At 34.8% G+C, this 17,051-nt stretch overlaps 1 protein-coding gene across 21 annotated transcripts in view; it reads right to left on the bottom strand.

Moving 5' to 3' along the window:
- The window catches only part of SORBS2 (sorbin and SH3 domain containing 2), a gene marked incomplete at both ends in the record, with an annotated part of 89,063 nt that extends 82,424 nt beyond the window's left edge, over positions 1–6,639 (bottom strand). For 7 of the 21 annotated variants that reach the window (XM_079726478.1, XM_079726489.1, XM_079726482.1 and 4 more), the window contains 3 exons: positions 1,512–1,636; positions 1,878–1,904; positions 6,552–6,612. In XM_079726478.1, the coding sequence (XP_079582604.1) occupies positions 1,512–1,636; positions 1,878–1,904; positions 6,552–6,612 (213 nt within the window). Of the gene's footprint in view, positions 1–78; positions 721–1,511; positions 1,637–1,877; positions 1,905–6,551 lie in introns of those variants that run through there. The other 14 variants (XM_079726485.1, XM_079726498.1, XM_079726479.1 and 11 more) reach the window with 6 other exon arrangements.
- Positions 6,640–17,051: the final 10,412 nt, after the last annotated feature.

The following is a 17,051-nucleotide window of genomic DNA, read 5'->3' as shown; positions in this document are numbered from 1 at the left end:
ATTATATAAGAAGCCCAAACCAAAGGAGTTAGGGTCTCTACAGAATGCTCTAAGAAGAGATTGGAAAGTGTAAGGTACCACTTGGCAGTCTGAGGACTGAGAGGCCGCAGCAACTGCAGGTTTTTGTCTCTCTGGCTGAAGAGGTATCTTTGCAGTCTCTGGAGAAAGCTCAGGTGGCTGTTTGTGGCTTTCAGGATCGTGTCCTGAAAGGGGAGCTATCTGAATGGAAAGAGATGCTGTGTGTATCTCAGGCACTGGGTTAGGGGGTGGTGAGCAAGGCCTTTTGTGAAATGATGGTACTTCAACAGATCTGGAAAACTGTGGAGGATTAAAGGGGATGCTACTTCCTGGATCCTGGTTATGGATTAGTTTCAATGTAGAGATTCTCCGAGTCTGAGAATCTTGCGTGTAGTCCTCTTGTAGAAATGGGGTACTCATGTCAGCTTTTGGTGGGGGACCTGTGCTGGAAGGTGGTGGTAGTGGATTAGTGATTTTTTGTGTATACGACACAGTTGTGTTAGATTCTTCAGAATATACAATTGTCTGGCTGGACTCATCATTAGAATACATAGTTCCTTGAAGAGGTGTTTTGTTAGTAAAGAACTCTGTACAGGAGGGAATTTGTGTGTTAGTTACTAATTGGTCTAAAATGTCACCCTTTGTGTGACTGGTTATCAAGGAGCTACAAAAGCTCTCTTTTCTGGGTGGTGGAAGGGGTGCCTGGATTACCAAAACATCCGGAGAAAGAAATAATGTTGAAGGGAAAACAGAGAGAAAGTCAAAGTTAATCATTAAACCAGTGGTAACTCTACCCTTAAAGAAAGTAAAGCAACGTGATACCTTCTTATTATGCTATACATTTTGATGGCCAGATTGAATGATCATTTTTCTTTTGTTTAGAATGTGTTTTAATTTATTATCAATAGTTGCCCTCTGGAGGAATATAGTTTTATAGAGAATACATTATAAAGTTTGTCTCCATCTACATTCTGGGAAATTAGGTTAAAAGTGAACATATGTTCTCTTGGCATATTTTTAGACCTTGAGGTGTGTATATATATATATATAGTATTTACTCACATTGTTTTGGTAACACTTTTCATGCCTGTAACACAATTTTACTAATATCTCCAACACAGAGTTTCTTTAGTTAATATAATGAGCAGTTGTATAACTCATATTTATTGAGTAAATAATATATTGCTGACCTCATAACTTTGAAATCCAAATCATCAGCTGACATTTTTTTAAGAATTAGAAAATATCCTAAAAATTATGTCAGAAACTGACCTGCTTTTATCAGCTGAATGAGAAAAAATATTCAGAAACCTGTTTTGAACTTAAGACTTGTCTTCCATGTTGTAAATACAAGTCAATATGAATACAAAAGCAAAACCATATCAAAAATGAAACATATCAAGATATGCATGTTACTAGAAAAGAGGCTCTAGAGCAGTGGCCTAATAGCTGTGCTTTAAAATAACACAGTAGACAACAGTGTGCAAGATTACCTGAGCTGGTGATTTTTTTTCTTGTAGATTTGGTCGAACGCTTCTAAAACCTTTTGCTGCAAGAGAGGAATATGTAGCATCTCCATTCAGTGTCTCTTGATTTCGATCATTGTAACATCTCCAAGCTTTTATTAAGGGAAAGCAAATCGGATACAAAAATATCTACATTCACTTTTAACATTTTTTAAATAGAATTTATTTTTTATTTCCAAAATGGAAGTTTTCTTCTTTCTTTCTTAAAAGTTTAACATGCATAAATGTATATGCAGTTTAAGTTTACGGTAGGATTAATAATGTGGCTATAAATATGTTTTTAAAAAAACTCACAACAAATGTAGTGGTTATTCAGAACAGTTTTTTTTGTACCTGAGTCTGGTGACTGAGAATCACGCCCTAAAAGAAAAAGAAATGTTGAAATTAATACTCCGGTAAAAGAAACGAACAGTCACGTAAAGATCATTTGGCCAAGAGCTACATGTATTTTTTGGCAAACATTATCTCAGTTCTAAAACTCTGGGTACATCAAATAAACTAATGGAAGTTTGTGCATTTATTTTTACTCCAATTAGAATGTAATTCATTAAATATCTATAATATATAATTAACACATATATCAAACACTGATTTTTCCCTCAGTAATATTGCAGCCATTCAATTTTATCTTATTATTGCTTAAGCTGGATGAATTTCTAAATATCAAATTAAAGGATCAAATGGTTTGTAAACAATGAATGCTTCTCCCAGCAGTGAATCAAACCACCAGATCCTTAGCTTTCAATGCCATCGATTTTTTGTAGTTTGCGGGGTTTTTTATCTTAAGAAAGTGTAAATACCCTACCATATTATGTGATATTTTCAAATTATTCTCTAGACTTTGAATTTTCTTCTTATTGCCATTTGAGTCATTTTATATTCAATTCTAAAAGAGCTGTTACAAGATATTCCATTGTCTTGCAGTAAGCATTTCAGTACTAATAAATTGCTTTTGATAATGCAGTTGGGAAGTGGCTCAATGACATATTTACTCTCAGTTTTATTGGAATTATGCATTCAATAATCTCCTATAACTTATGAACAATTTTAGGTAATTAATTTATGTTGCTTGGCTCTATTATAACACATGGCCAACTTCACCTAGAATCATAAAGCCTTAACTTTGGAAAGGATCTTAGGGGTCATTCAGCCTAACCTTCTGTCCAGGTCCTAGATTCCTTCTGCATGTTCCCTGAAACCATTATTAATTGCTGTTATTTCAATGCCTAATAGAACATGAAAGTTGCATGTAAAAAGGACTCTCTGTTTTCTTTCTAATGCTTAAGGAATAGTTATTTTGAAATCTAAATACATAAATTTGGAATGATAAACATTAGTTGAGAAATAAAAGACTTTGATTTTTAGATAAAATATTTATAATAGATTCTTTCCAAATCAAAAGAGGAAAAATAAGTGTGAATTGGTACAGAGTACATTAGAATGACTCCAGCTTAGGTGAGTTAGAGGAGACTAATAAATCTTCATTCTTTATGATAGTTGCTAATTTAGTATGGACTTATCTCCAATGAACTCAAAATCAGAGTAATAAAATGGGTACCATGAAGTAAAAATAACTTTGAAAAGTTATACATGAAATATTTATTAGACTTTACTTCTAGGATTTGATGGAAGCAGAAATGATTGAAATTCTCAAGCACTTAATTGATGATGAGGATGCTCTATAAAGAAAGCAAACACAGTGTAGCAATACAGAGTGATCAGAGGTCTGCTTTGGGGCACCCAAGGAGAGCGATTTAATAACCACCTGGGTGCCACATACTGTTTGTGGACAAGGAACAAGTTTTGGGATTCGGGGAAGTGGCAATGAAAAGAGAAGCAGCATTAATAATAATTATTATTACTTATAGTGTAATTATTTGCTTGAGAATAGGGAGTTAATTTTACTCTTGGTTTGATAAAACTGAGCTTATAAACAAGGGTACGTGCTGGGGATAGATGTGATAGAAGCCAGATGCTTGGAGGTGTGAGAGGTGTAGACTTGGTGAGGAAGAGGAGGGTATATTGAGCAGACTGAAGGACACTTGAAATAAACTTCCTGTAATTGACAGTTTGTAGAGGGCCAGTTTTGTTTCTTCTTACTGGTCACCATATTGGAGGTTATGGAACCTTCATTGGGATAAACATTAGGTGCAAGAATCAGAGGATAGTCACTCTAGGCTCAACTAGGGTCTATCCCTTTCCCCTCTTACCAGGCCCAAGTATCTCCAAATGAAACTGTACCTATGCTACAGGAAATATGAGATATTAATAATGGTGAGCTCTACAGAAAAGCCCTGCTTTACACTGTAGACACAAGTGTGTAGAATTTTGAGAAAGGAGAAAGGATAAAAATGGCCATGGATCAAAACTTCAGGACAAAACCATATTTTAATGAAGCTTACATTAATGATTAAAATCCTAGATCCATGTCAAGTAAAGAGAATAAAGTTTTTTTTTAAGGGTTGGGCCAATAAATGACTTGGCAAATGCATGGAGAAAATGGTTTTGATCGATATCATGAATATTATTCATGACCATTCACTTGTGAAAAAAACAGAACTAGAATTCTAGGGATCAGAGCCCTTAATTTCTAGTATTCTTTAGTGGGTAGTCATTACTTCTTTGAAAATTTAAGAATGAGGAAATGGGACAGATTTATTGTTCCCTGTCTGTTCTGCATGTGAAAATCAATAGGGTCTTTGAGAACTAAGAACTATAACTGCTTTTCACTCTTACAATGAGCACTCCCTGTGTCCTGGCAGAAGGTAGGGAACACCTGTCAGAGAAGTTGTCAAGGCATTCCTGGCTTGGTGTCGGGCATTGGACTTGACGTCCTTAGAGGTCCTTTCCAACTTTATGATTCCAATACATGAATTGTCCATTGGGACTCTACTTCTTGTAACAGCAAAAGAGAAAGATAGACTGATTTAGTGGACAAATAGTTGATGACTAGCAGCTCATATTGACTCTCTGATCTGGGAGGAGAGATTGGGAAGGTTAGAATCTTTTGTGGAGGTAGTCTAACAGCCTCTACCTAAAGGCTGTTCTATGTTAACAATATTTAAAGCAATAAATATTTATTAATCTTCCTTTGATTCACAAAAAGACTGTCAAATAAGTTCTTATTATGAAGGCTACCATATAATGTGAGTGGGCATACAAAGAGGCTGATTTCTTTCTTCAAAATGTAATTAAAACTTCTTTGAGAAGGGGCTCATACCTTACATGTCTAATTAATACAAAAGAGATCTATTTTTAATGTAACAATTAAATCCAAAATTGAGGGGACCTCATTCTCTAGAATTCTTACTCCTATTTGATATAATAGGAGTGATACGAAATTTAAAATGGTCCAGAGCGACTACTAACTTTTATTACTGAAGATTATTTTATATTCCCAAAGTATTTAACATTTTCTAATATTTTGATTCTGAAGCATTAAATATATTATGTTAAGTTGAATGATATGAAATTACTAATCTTCTAGCTTTGACTCTCCAAAATGGCAGTCTCTAGTTCAACCTAATAGTATTCTTTCTGTGGTTACTTTTATAAATAACAACAGTATGGCATTTTTGAAGCATTGCCATGTTCCCTAGCATGTGCCTTAATGGTCCACATCTGAGTAGCTTGGGCTAGAATTTTACTTGGTTGAAATGTCAGTGATATTCATGGTATACACATTCCAATTACCTGATGTCCCTGGACTTTATTTTATTTACTTTCTTATTTCTCTTCATTCTCATTTCCCTCAGGTGTCCAATGTAAACATATTTGTAGTTTTCCTAACATTTTTCATGCTCACATACACATGAACAAACATGTACAAATACATATATAAAGAGAATTTTTTTCAAACCAAAATGAGATCATACTGCATACATTGCAATGCAATTTACATTGTTTTAAAAAATGTAATATATTATGGAGCCACCTGGCTTCGGATTTAAACTTAGACATTGAAATCTATTTATGGATTGGAGGTGGTGGGCAGGAGTGGGATTCTCCACATGGAAGCTTGTTTTTTCCTCAACGAAGCTGGGTAGTTTAGGATCAAGTGGCTTTAAAGCTAAGGACATCCTGACTATTTAATTAACGACTAAATGTGTGTGTGTAAAAGACACTAATATGCACTGTGAGAATTAGAACTATTTAAACACTCTTCATCCCTTTCCCACTTCTGCTCCAAATGCCATGAATATTATAAAAAAAAAACAACCAAGGAACCCTCAACTAACCAACCAACAATCAAACCAACCAACCAACTAACCAGTCACCAAAACATATGGGTGTATTTCAGGGTCTAGAGAGGCCAGGGTAAAAGTCATGAGAGATTAGTTATTATAAAGAGACTCACTTTAGTGGATGCTGAAATATCACACCCCCAGTTACTTTCTAGAGTATATTTATACTTGTGGGTGCATGTTAGTCTTAATTGGACCAAGGTGTTTAAAAATATATATTAGAAGGTTCTCTGCTTATTGGATTAAAGGAAGGTTTAAAGTCTCTTTCAAAACTAATATTCTATCATTATATTTGCAACCTTTGGTATAGAAGCAAATTAATAAAGATTCGGTTTCCGGCAAATCCCACTTTCTGACCCTCTGTGTCCCCACCCCCCAACAATTTTTAGGTAAAAAACAACAAAAGCACCTGTGAGTTATCTTAATTAAATATTATGTTCCTTTAGTTCATGCGGTACAAAAACTTCAAGGGTTATTAACACTTGCATTTACTTAACACATTTTTGGCAAGTGACTGTTGTTTTTAATTAGATTTTTAAAATGTTTTCTACAAGATATCAGTTTCCTTTGGCTTTTTTATTTTTAGAGCAAAACAGTCATAAGGGATAGGAGCTATTCTTGAGACAAGAAAAATAAGAACTTGTGGGGCATTAGAAAGGTATTTACAGCCACTTTCATCATCCAAACAGGGTAATTCTGGAAAGAAAGAAAGGTCAGAGAAAGGCATTCAAGTATGACATTCTGTGAGTTAGTGATATTATACCTGCAGCCAATAGGTTTGGAGAACTTTGAACTCTCTTCACAGATGTTAATGTAACAGACATGGCAGCACGTTTGCGAGCACACCCACCGCTATCTGGAAGCAAAAAAATGATATAGCAGAGGCCACAGCAAAGGATAAAGCACATGCAATATCATGCATTTTCAGTGAAATGTGGCAGACATCCATGAGAAAGATGGTCAGAACTAGTAACCATGGAATACATCTGCAGAATTTACACCCACCCCAAACTAAAACAAAACAAAACAGAAGAAAAAGCCAGGGGTCTGTCTTAGAAATAGATACCAATGATTTAATAAAAAATCAGATTTTATACTTAACATTTTATGGGTTTTCTTTAAATAACACACAGCTATAGAATTCAACTTTGTTTATACCAACTTTGTTTTAAATTCAACTATTAAATTTACAAGCAGTGTAACTAGCTTTTAGAGTTATGAATAACCTGTATTTCAGGATTAAGAACTATGGTATAACATACTTTTGTATCCATCATATAGGTTTTACTGTATTCTAGCTATTATGATTCCTGCAAACAGCTTGAAGAACCTCTTGAAGTAAAAGTTGTTAGCTGTTATAGGTATAATATATTTGATACATAAGATTCATAAAGAAAAACAAATGGTGTTATAGCAATACTGTGTCTTCCCATGATAATTATTAGTTATGGGAATAATTTGCCTAATTGAAATAAAAAACAATGTTGATATATACAGTACTGAAATGACCATGTTTTTAAAAATTAGTTTTTGTACTTTTGAAAAATATGTATATGATCTATATATTTTCACTTATGCAAATCACAACATGAAGCAAAATAAGTGAAAATTCATCAGGTATTTTAATATGATTTGAGAAGTTTAACATAACAAGACTTCTAAAATTGGAAGGTTAGTGTTCTATTTACGGACAGATTCCAATTCCATTCCCACATTCCTTTTTATTTGGAATGTGCAATAAATAGTTTTGCTCATTCCCCTGCAACCAAAAGAACTTAAACTTAATTCTTTTTGAAAGTTGTAACAAGAAGATAAATTCTTTAACCACCAATATTAAACATAATTATTATATATTGCTGCATGCTAGTCTTATATATTATTTTTCTTTATTTCTTAAGGAGTGTATCCACTTTGTTTATTGGATGTGAGAGAATTTAAGAGTGCTTGAAAGTATGATTTGGACTAATTGTTGGTAAAATCACAAGTAGTAAGGTCAGCAGACCTTAAAATTGATAGAATGATTCTCATGTCAAAATATAATTTCTTAAATATTGATATATGCTTAAAATAACAATTTCATAATGCAGATAATAATTAAAACAGAAAAATGACTTGAAACAACATACGAAAGTAAATCAAACAAATCAAAGACCAAATACAGAAAGACATAAATGGTAGAAACATACAACAAAATGTATCTTCAGGAGAGGCACCGATAGGATTTTAGCAATCTCTGCAAACTGAAAATAGCTACGAGGGATGAGTGTTTCTGATAAAATGGAGGTAATATAATTGAATATGCAGTATATAGCAGCTATCAATGTCTAAAAGGGTTAAGTAGTCCAGGGTGTTGAAAGTGTAAATGGAAAGCTCTCTAAGAGATTTAATTTTCTAGTTCTTTTAATTTTGAACATCTGAAAACAAGCAGAGATGCAAAGGGAAAATTTCAGAATGAGGAGACCCAAGGTCACTGGTTCAACCTTTGGTTTCCAAAACTCTGTGTTGAGCACCCACCTCAGTGGATTCACAAGGGTTTGGGGACACAGTGCACATTTTTGAGGAAAACACAGCGATATCTATCAGACAGACTGCATACACCACTGTCCTGAAGTAGTTCCCAGTTTCAACATGAGAGGTCGTGTTATCTTCCTGTAAATGATGTCACATCTTTGTAAAGCTGGGTTTTTGGTGATTGCTGTGATGGAAAGCAAGTGCCCTGTGAAAGTAACCTGGACCAGTAAATGGGAGTGGTGACGTACAATCTAATTCCAAGTCTGAGAAGTTTTGTAGCATCCAATACGCACAGACATCCCAATAACAAGTAACTGTGGTTATAAAGAATGAGATAAAGTGATTACTTTTCAGTTGAAGTATATTATTTTTTCAGATTGCTTCCAAGTTGATAGAACATGAGTACTTACTAAGTTGTTTGCATCTAACTACTTAATAAATACAACTGTTAGGTACTTCTTTTGGCTTGAGAGTGTGGTGGAAAATTACTGAACTATCTTGGCACCGTAAATCAAGAAAGTGTGGGAGCCTCTGGGTTAAATAATTTTTGTATTCTAGGTAACTCTAAGAACTAGATAAAATGACTGGAGAATGAGTCTTTATTAACAGGTTAATAAAGAGCTTAATTTGAAAAGTTGAGGCATTTGTGAAATCGCTGGAACAGAGAAATCTATTCTATTCTGTTTCTACTTATTGTGTCGATACTTTCTGCTATTTATTGAAGATATCTTTAAGATCACAAAATGAGGGTGCTGTCTTACATACTTAGGTCATCCCAAAGAATCCTAATGCCACCATTACCTTCGCACTCATTAATGACCTGCACATTCTTCCAGGCAGCGGCAAGACTCTCAGTAGCTGTTTCTACTGCTGGAAAACACTCACAGGAGTAAACCACATACAGTGAATCATTTGATGTCTTACTCTCTTTCCTCCATAGCTAAGATTTTCCTTAGAAAATAGTGGATCGAAAATTCCAAGAGTACAATATACAAAACATGCTGTTTTGTATATTTTTATACATTATTTAGATACTTTAGTATGAAAAATGCATCACAATTCCCTTGGCTTGTTTATTATGTATTTGACTAAAAACAAAGAGCTGCTTTAAAAGAATCTTTTTTTTAAAACATTAGTGATGGAACATTGAACACTTAAATAGTAATATATCCCTTTAATGATTGACAGGTATTTAAATAATGAAGACCCATTTTATTTATTGGATATTTAGGAACTAATTTCTACTTCATTTTGAGATACAGTGACAATGCTTTTTTCAACTTCCTACAGTATTATTTATATATATTTTCAAAAGTGGTATGTTTTTAGAGCAACATTATAGTATTTTAACATTTTAAACAAAGGGTTCCAGTCACTTCTAATTAATTATGTATGCATATGTTTGAATATCATATTTTACATGCATATATAGATGTATAAACTCACTCATATAATCAAAATATCTATGCAAATTAGCATTCCATATAAAGCCCAGCTTATTCCTTTTAATGAGAGGATGTTTAGAGGGTTGTATTCATGCTGCTGTAACAGTAACTTGGCTCAAGTACCCTAGAGAACTAAACAAATTTACAAATTTCTATTTGCCTACTTTGTTATTATGGACTGAGTTCTATGAATGGAAAGGTTAATTACTAAATGCATTGTAATGAATATGGCATATTTAGTATAATCACATATTATACCTCTGTCATAATAGGGTTATAATACATAGGAAAATCAGACTCCACAAAATGAAGGATATTGGGAAGTTATGTTCAACTTAGGTCTGCAGGAAAATGCTGTAGAACAATAAGTAAATATAATTTCCTCCTGTGCACGTCCTGCTGGAGTGATTTTGCAGTTTCACAGCATGACTTACCATAGCTCAGCTGTGGGCTCCCTATTCTATTTGCTTTCTTCAATCACTTTTGCCTAATAATATTTTCCTTTCATTTCCCACGTATACTTCTGTCATCTCCAGTTGTTCAAATGGCTTTTCTTGGTTCATTTCCAGGGTTATAACTTCTCTTGATTTCTAAGCCTTCCTTGTATATTTCAACTGTTTCCAATATCCTCCTCTTGCCTGGGCTCTACACACCTACGGGCTGACTGCATCTTCAGGGGCCAGCCCACCTCGAATTCTCTGAGGTCGCTTTCGGCAGGTTCCTGCTAAGGGGCAGCTGCAGCATCATGTTCAATAGCGCATGGCTCTACACTTGATCTAGGGATTAGATATTGGTTTTCACCAGTGGTTGTTAATCCTCCCCTGAGGCATTTTGATAACAAGAGACAGCAGAAAGGCGACCAGCTTGACGTGAGAAAAATATCTTCCACTATCCTTTCTCCTTTGCTGTGGAGTGACAGCACTAAAACAACTTCCCAGTGATCACTTGTGGATAGGCAGTGCTATTTTTAAAATACAGGTTACAAAATTTCAGTGAGACAGTTGTTTTCCAGAATTATTCAACACTGAATATAAAAATTTCAGGGGGAGAGGAAGGTGAAAATATAAGCTAAAATGCTTATATTATGGAAAAAAATCATATGTATCAAGCAAGTATCACAAACATTTTTACAGTTAATCTGTATACAGCACAAGAGTTCAGAGCATCCCTGTTATTAAGCTATTTGGAGATACTGTTCCCACATCAAAAATTATAATGCTTAAGACTTTAGGTGTATTGTGTCTGTGGATTAATTAAGCTGATTTCCTGTGAAGCTTTGGTACTCTATCTATGGTCGCTGTCAACATAAAATGTTTACAGAACGGGGGGTTTTAAATATTTTCTATTAGAGCAACTTGCCTATGAATTTAACCTATTTTAAGTGAGAGATTTCAAATGTATGCATTGAATGGCATGCTACCTCTTCCTAGGATTTACAGGAGTTAATGTCATGATGTGATTACAGAGAAAGGGAGTAAGAATAGACAGCAAAACGGAAAAGTCTACTTTTGATAGCTATAAGATTAAAACACAAAAACAAGGAAATCAGGTAATGAATTTAGACTATCTAAGAAACTCAGTATCACATTTAGGATCAGCAGAGTGCTAAACTAATGATTTAGGGCCAAGATGATATTTAGAGAGCAAGGCTGAAGAGTTAAAACTAACAGAGACAGCATACCTGTGTTCATTTTGACCTTGGAGGGTTTGTTATTAAAGTCTTCAGTTTTCCTGTAGAAAAAAAATGATGTATTAATTTGTTCACTAGCATGGGGAACAAAATATCATGAAAGAGTGTTTTTGTTTTTGTTCTGTTTTGATGTACCTGTGAGTTAATATCACATGATCATTAGTCTTATTTAAATTACAGCTTAATAAGGTGGCCAGAATTTATAATTCTATTCAAGTTAAACTTCAATTATTATTGGTCTTATTATCCTAAACATAAACTTATGTTTTTGTTTAATGGTGACCATTGATGGATGAAAATGGAGTGGGGTTTTCATTGTTAAAAATTAAATTGCTAGGGGCTTCCCTGGTGGCGCAGTGGTTGAGAGTCTGCCTGCCGATGCAGGGGACACGGGTTCGTGCCCCGGTCCGGGAAGATCCCACATGCCGCGGAGCGGCTGGGCCTGTGAGCCATGGCCGCTGAGCCTGCGCGTCTGGAGCCTGTGCTCCACAACGGGAAAGGCCACAACAGTGAGAGGCCCACGTAGTGCAAAAAAAAAAAATTAAATTGCTTTCATAAACATTTATAATAACAGTTTTTGTTCTCTAAGCCAGAAAGGATCACTGGTTGTTAAGTGTCCTCTTCCAGAATTTTAATAAGCACTCTGGTACTTTGAAATCATTATCTTACATTATTCAATTTATTATACTCAATTTGTTATAGAGTTAATTTACTACCAGGGAGTGTTTAATGTATTTAATATGTATGTTGAGCAAATAGTCAAAGAAGATAAGATTCATATATTTTTACAAAGATGCAAGAAATAAATGATTACTACAAAACCCACTTCTGTTTCAGTATCAGATATGGTGGGTTTTCCCATTGAAGTGTTTGCTGTATAACAATTGAGATTAATTCATTAGAAATGATTGGGAAAATGGTGCTTGTTGTAGAAAAAATTTTTTTAATATTTGTATTATTTCTTGACGTGTGAGATGACTTAGTTCTTTCCCTGCGTATTCTCTTAGCCCATTTTTAGAGTTTCTTATTTATCCATACCCTACAGCCAAAGAGAAAGGATAGGCTCTTCAGGAAGCAGTTCTTTTAAGAGGAAGAGCTCTCTGAAAGATGTTTAACCCTGGCCACTTTGCCTTGGCTCCTGAGTAGGGCCTGTTGTTAATGAACGTGAACTTCCCCTGTACCACACATTCAGTTTCCATGTGCATTAGCACTCTAACATCTGATAGTTAAAAATTTTTTTTATCTATACCTCATGGATGAGTAGGGATAGGGTTGAAATGAAATCATCTGTCATGACCTGTCAAGAAAGACCTTCAGTAAATAAGTTTTTCTTCATTCTCTAAAAAGAGCACCAAATGAGCTTCCTGGCTTTCTGGTGTTTGCCCGTCAGGGTTCTGGCCCTGTCCTCTTTTCTGATCATGTCTCCGGTCCTCATATGTTCTGCTCTAGTCATCATTCATCATTTTCTTTCAACATGGCCATCGAAGTTCACCTCTTATAGAAAGCCTGGTTCTATTTATTACTAATGTGAAATTCTAATCATAAAATTAAAGTATCCAATTGGGAAGACTGGACAGCTACATCAAAAGAATCAAACTGGACTACTTGCTCACACCATGCACAACAATAAATTCAAAATGGATTAAAGACTTAAATGTAAGACCTGAAACTATAAAACTTCTAGAAGGAAATAGAGGCAGTATGCTCTTTGACACTGGCCTTCATTATATTTTTTTTGGATATGTCTCCTCAGGCAAGGGAAACAAAAGCAAAAATAAACAAATGGGACTACATCAAACTAAAAAGCTTTTGCACAGCAAAGGAAACTATCAACAAAACATAAAGACCGCCTACCAAATGGGAGAAGATATTTGCAAACAATTTATCTGATAAGGGGTTAATATCCAAAATATACAAAGAATTCATACAACTTAACATCAAAAAAATCAAACAACCCAATTAAGAAGGGGCAGAGGATTTGAATAGGCATTTTTCCAAAGAAGACATACAGATGGCCAACAGGCAGGTGAAAAGATGCACAACATCACTAATCATCAGGCAAATGCAAATCAAAACCACAATGAGATATCACCTCACACCTGTCAGAATAATTATTATCAAAAAGACAATAAATAACAAGTGTTGGCAAGGATGTGGAGAAAAGAGTATACCCTCCTGCACTATTGGTGCGAATGTAAATTGTTGCAGCCACTATGGAAAAGAGTAAGGAGATTCCTCATAAAATTAAAAATAGAACTACCGTAAGATCCAGCAATTCCACTCCTGGGTATTTATCCAAAGAAAACAAAAGCACTAATTAGTAAAGATATACACACTCCTATGTTCATTGCAGCATTATTTACAATAGCTAAGATATGGAAGCCAACCAAGCACCCATCCATACATTAATGGATAAAGAAGATGTGGTACATATGTACAATGGAATATTACTCAGCCATAAAAAAGAATGAAATCTTGCCACTTGTGACAACGTGGGTGGAACTAGAGGGTATAAGTGAAGTAAGTCAGGCAGAGAGACACAAATACTGTATGACTTCACTTATATGTGGAATCTAAAAAACAAAACGGAATTCCCTGGCGGTCCGTGGTTAGGACTCCGCACTTTCACTGCCAAGGGCGTGGGTTCAGTCTCTGGTCGGGGAACTAAGATGCCACAAGCTGCGCAACATGGCCAAAAAAAAATTTTTTTTAATAATTAAAAAAACCAAAACAAATGAACAAATATAACAAAACAGAAACAATCACAGATACAGAGAACAAACAGGTGGTTGCCAAAGGGGAGGCGGGGTGGGGAGAAGAGAGAAATAGGTGAGGAAGATTCAGAGGTACAGACTTCCAAGCTGCAAAGGAAAGTTGTCACAGGTATGAAATGTACAGTGTGGGGAATACAGTTAATAATTATGTAATATCTTTGTATGGTGACAGATAGTAAATAGACTTAATGTCATGATCATTTTGAAATGTATAGAAATATCGAATCACTATGTTGTGTAACAGAAACTGACATAGTGTTGTAGGTCAACTATACCTCAAAAACAAACAAATGAACAAACAGACGCGTAGAAAAAGAGATCAGATTTGTGGTTGCCAGAGGCAGGGGGTAGGGGTAGGGGGAACTGGATGAAGGAAGTCAAAAAGTACAAACTTCCAGTTATAAGATAAATAAGTACTAGCGATGTAATGTACAACATGATAAATATAATTAACACTGCTTTATGTTATATATGAAAGCTGTTGAGAGAAAATCCTAAGATTTCTCATCACATTGAAAAATATATTATTTTCTGTTTCTTTAATTTTGTATCTATATGAGATGATGGACATTCACTAACTTATTGCGGTCATCCTCTCACGATGTATGTAAGTCAAATCATCATGCTGTTTACCTTAAACTTATACAAGTGCTGTATGTCAATTATATCTCAATAAACTGGAAAAAAGTTATTTAAACCTACAAAAATTTTTAAATGTGAGCACCAGCTAATTATAATGATACCTTCTACCCCAGGGTAGGGGGAGAAATGGGGTAATAAAACAGCATGAAAAAAATACACATGAATGATATGAGATGTACATACGAACCAAGAAGAGAAGGATTTTATCTTTTTTACACCTAGATTGAATTACTAATACCCGGTACTCAATAAATACTAAAACGATGAGCATATAGAATGGATAAAATCACAGTACTGATGTTCATCCCAGTTTATATTTTAGAGCTATAAACTGAAAACAACACAGATGACATCCTCATTATGTAGTGTTTTGGTATCACCTGATTGTGTATAGTGTCACATTCTGGCCCATCCACCCTGGAAGGACACTGCAGCAGTGTTGGAGAAGCAGGGCAGGAGTAATGTGTACGGTTGCCACATCTAGGACTGAGAGAATTACCACAATGTTACACTGAATTTTACAGTAAAATTTCACAGGCCAATTGACGTTAAATAGTGAAGGAAGGAATCTTTATTATGATGAGTTTTATCTCTTATTTTTCAGCTGGTATAAAGAAAGAGGCACATTTCTATTTTCTTTTTCAGAATACAAAAATAAATGTGGTACATAGCTAAGTATGTAGCCTTAATACCTAATGTAGCCTACTTGGTAGCCTTAATACCGCCTGGATTGAAGGGAATGCCAATGAAGTCAGGGAAGAAGGCAGTGGTCAGTGCAGGAGCCTTGAGAAAACTCCATCAGATGTATTTATTTTAATGTCTCAGTAGCAAAACTCCTAATACGTTAACCTTAAATGGACAAAATAAATGGACAAGTAAAGCCTCAGGGGATGTCTGTGACCACAGCTGACCACGGCTAAAACAAGAAGGAATAAACAAGTCTCCAGAAAAATGAGGACTGTAAAGACATTTCCCAAATTCTATTTATCACTCCTTTTCAAAACACTTGATGTTTAAAGCTGTTTTAAGTTTTAAAACTGAATGACAAAGACAGTGTTTGAGCTGGAACAATACTGATTGATAAAGAAAACATCAAACAGAAGGAAAGTTAACTCTCAGAACACAAAACCTGCTACTCTAATAATGTTTTTTACCAAGTTAGGGAGCTAATAATCAGCATTTGTTGTTTGAATTCAAATGCCGATATTTACAAAATATCTGACACTGAAAAAAGTAAAATAGGATTAACGGGAACAAAGAAAGGCGCCACAAATCCTTGAGCTTTTCATCTTTAAAGTGATGTATCCTGTTACTTATAAATGTAACACGTGAGGTTTTTTAACTTCGCATTGTTTTAGATGTCAAAATGTGAAATGACTAACTTCCTAATCAGGCAAGACATTTTCCAAGTTTTAAAAGAAGAGCCACAGTGATTGAGCTCTGCAGAAGAACCCGAAACCGAAGGCTTCTTGGGTGACTAATAAAAATGCATGATTCTATTTCCATTATTTGTACTAAAGCCATTAACAAGTCCACAACTGAGAACTCTCTTTAGACAGTTTGAACTAAAGTGAATCTAATCTCTTTTGTTCTGTTCTGAAAAAGTGTCTTTGATTGTACTTACATAACAAGCACAGATTATTCTGGAAAGCATCAAATTCCTGGAGTGTTTGCATGCTACTAGGAGAGACAGTATTTCAAGTATTCTCTTAAATTGGAATTGAATCAGGTCCAAGACTATGAAAACTGACCATAAAATGCAGACTACCTTGAACCTCAGCAGATAATCCACAGAGCAAAAACTATCTGTACATTAGAGTATCTAAATGATATTCAACAGGTGGACCAGAGATACATTTACTTAAGTTCAGTTCTTGCTGAAGTTTTTATATAAAAGGCAACATTATATGTATCCAATTTGTGTATAGCAATGGATTTGTTTTTCTCATAGGTCAGAATAGCGTTCTTTCCCAATATGCATTGGCAGTAGATTGTGCTGGTTGTTTGTGCATGGATAAGACATGATTTGGTGGCTATGGTCTTTTAATTCTGCTTGAATTTCAGTGATCAGATATCTCTCTCTCTTTTTTTTTTATGGATCAGAGTCGGCTTTATTTCCAACATGCGTATGACAACAGGTTGGGTAATTTAAGTTTTGAATGAGGATCCTAAGATGTTTGATTGTTCGTTCATGGGCACCA

This window comes from Hyperoodon ampullatus, assembly GCF_949752795.1.
Source record: "Hyperoodon ampullatus genome assembly, chromosome: 20".
In the NCBI taxonomy this organism is placed as follows: Eukaryota; Metazoa; Chordata; class Mammalia; order Artiodactyla; family Ziphiidae; genus Hyperoodon; species Hyperoodon ampullatus.
Note: the sequence above shows the minus strand (reverse complement) of the source record. Positions and strands in the feature narration are given on the sequence as shown.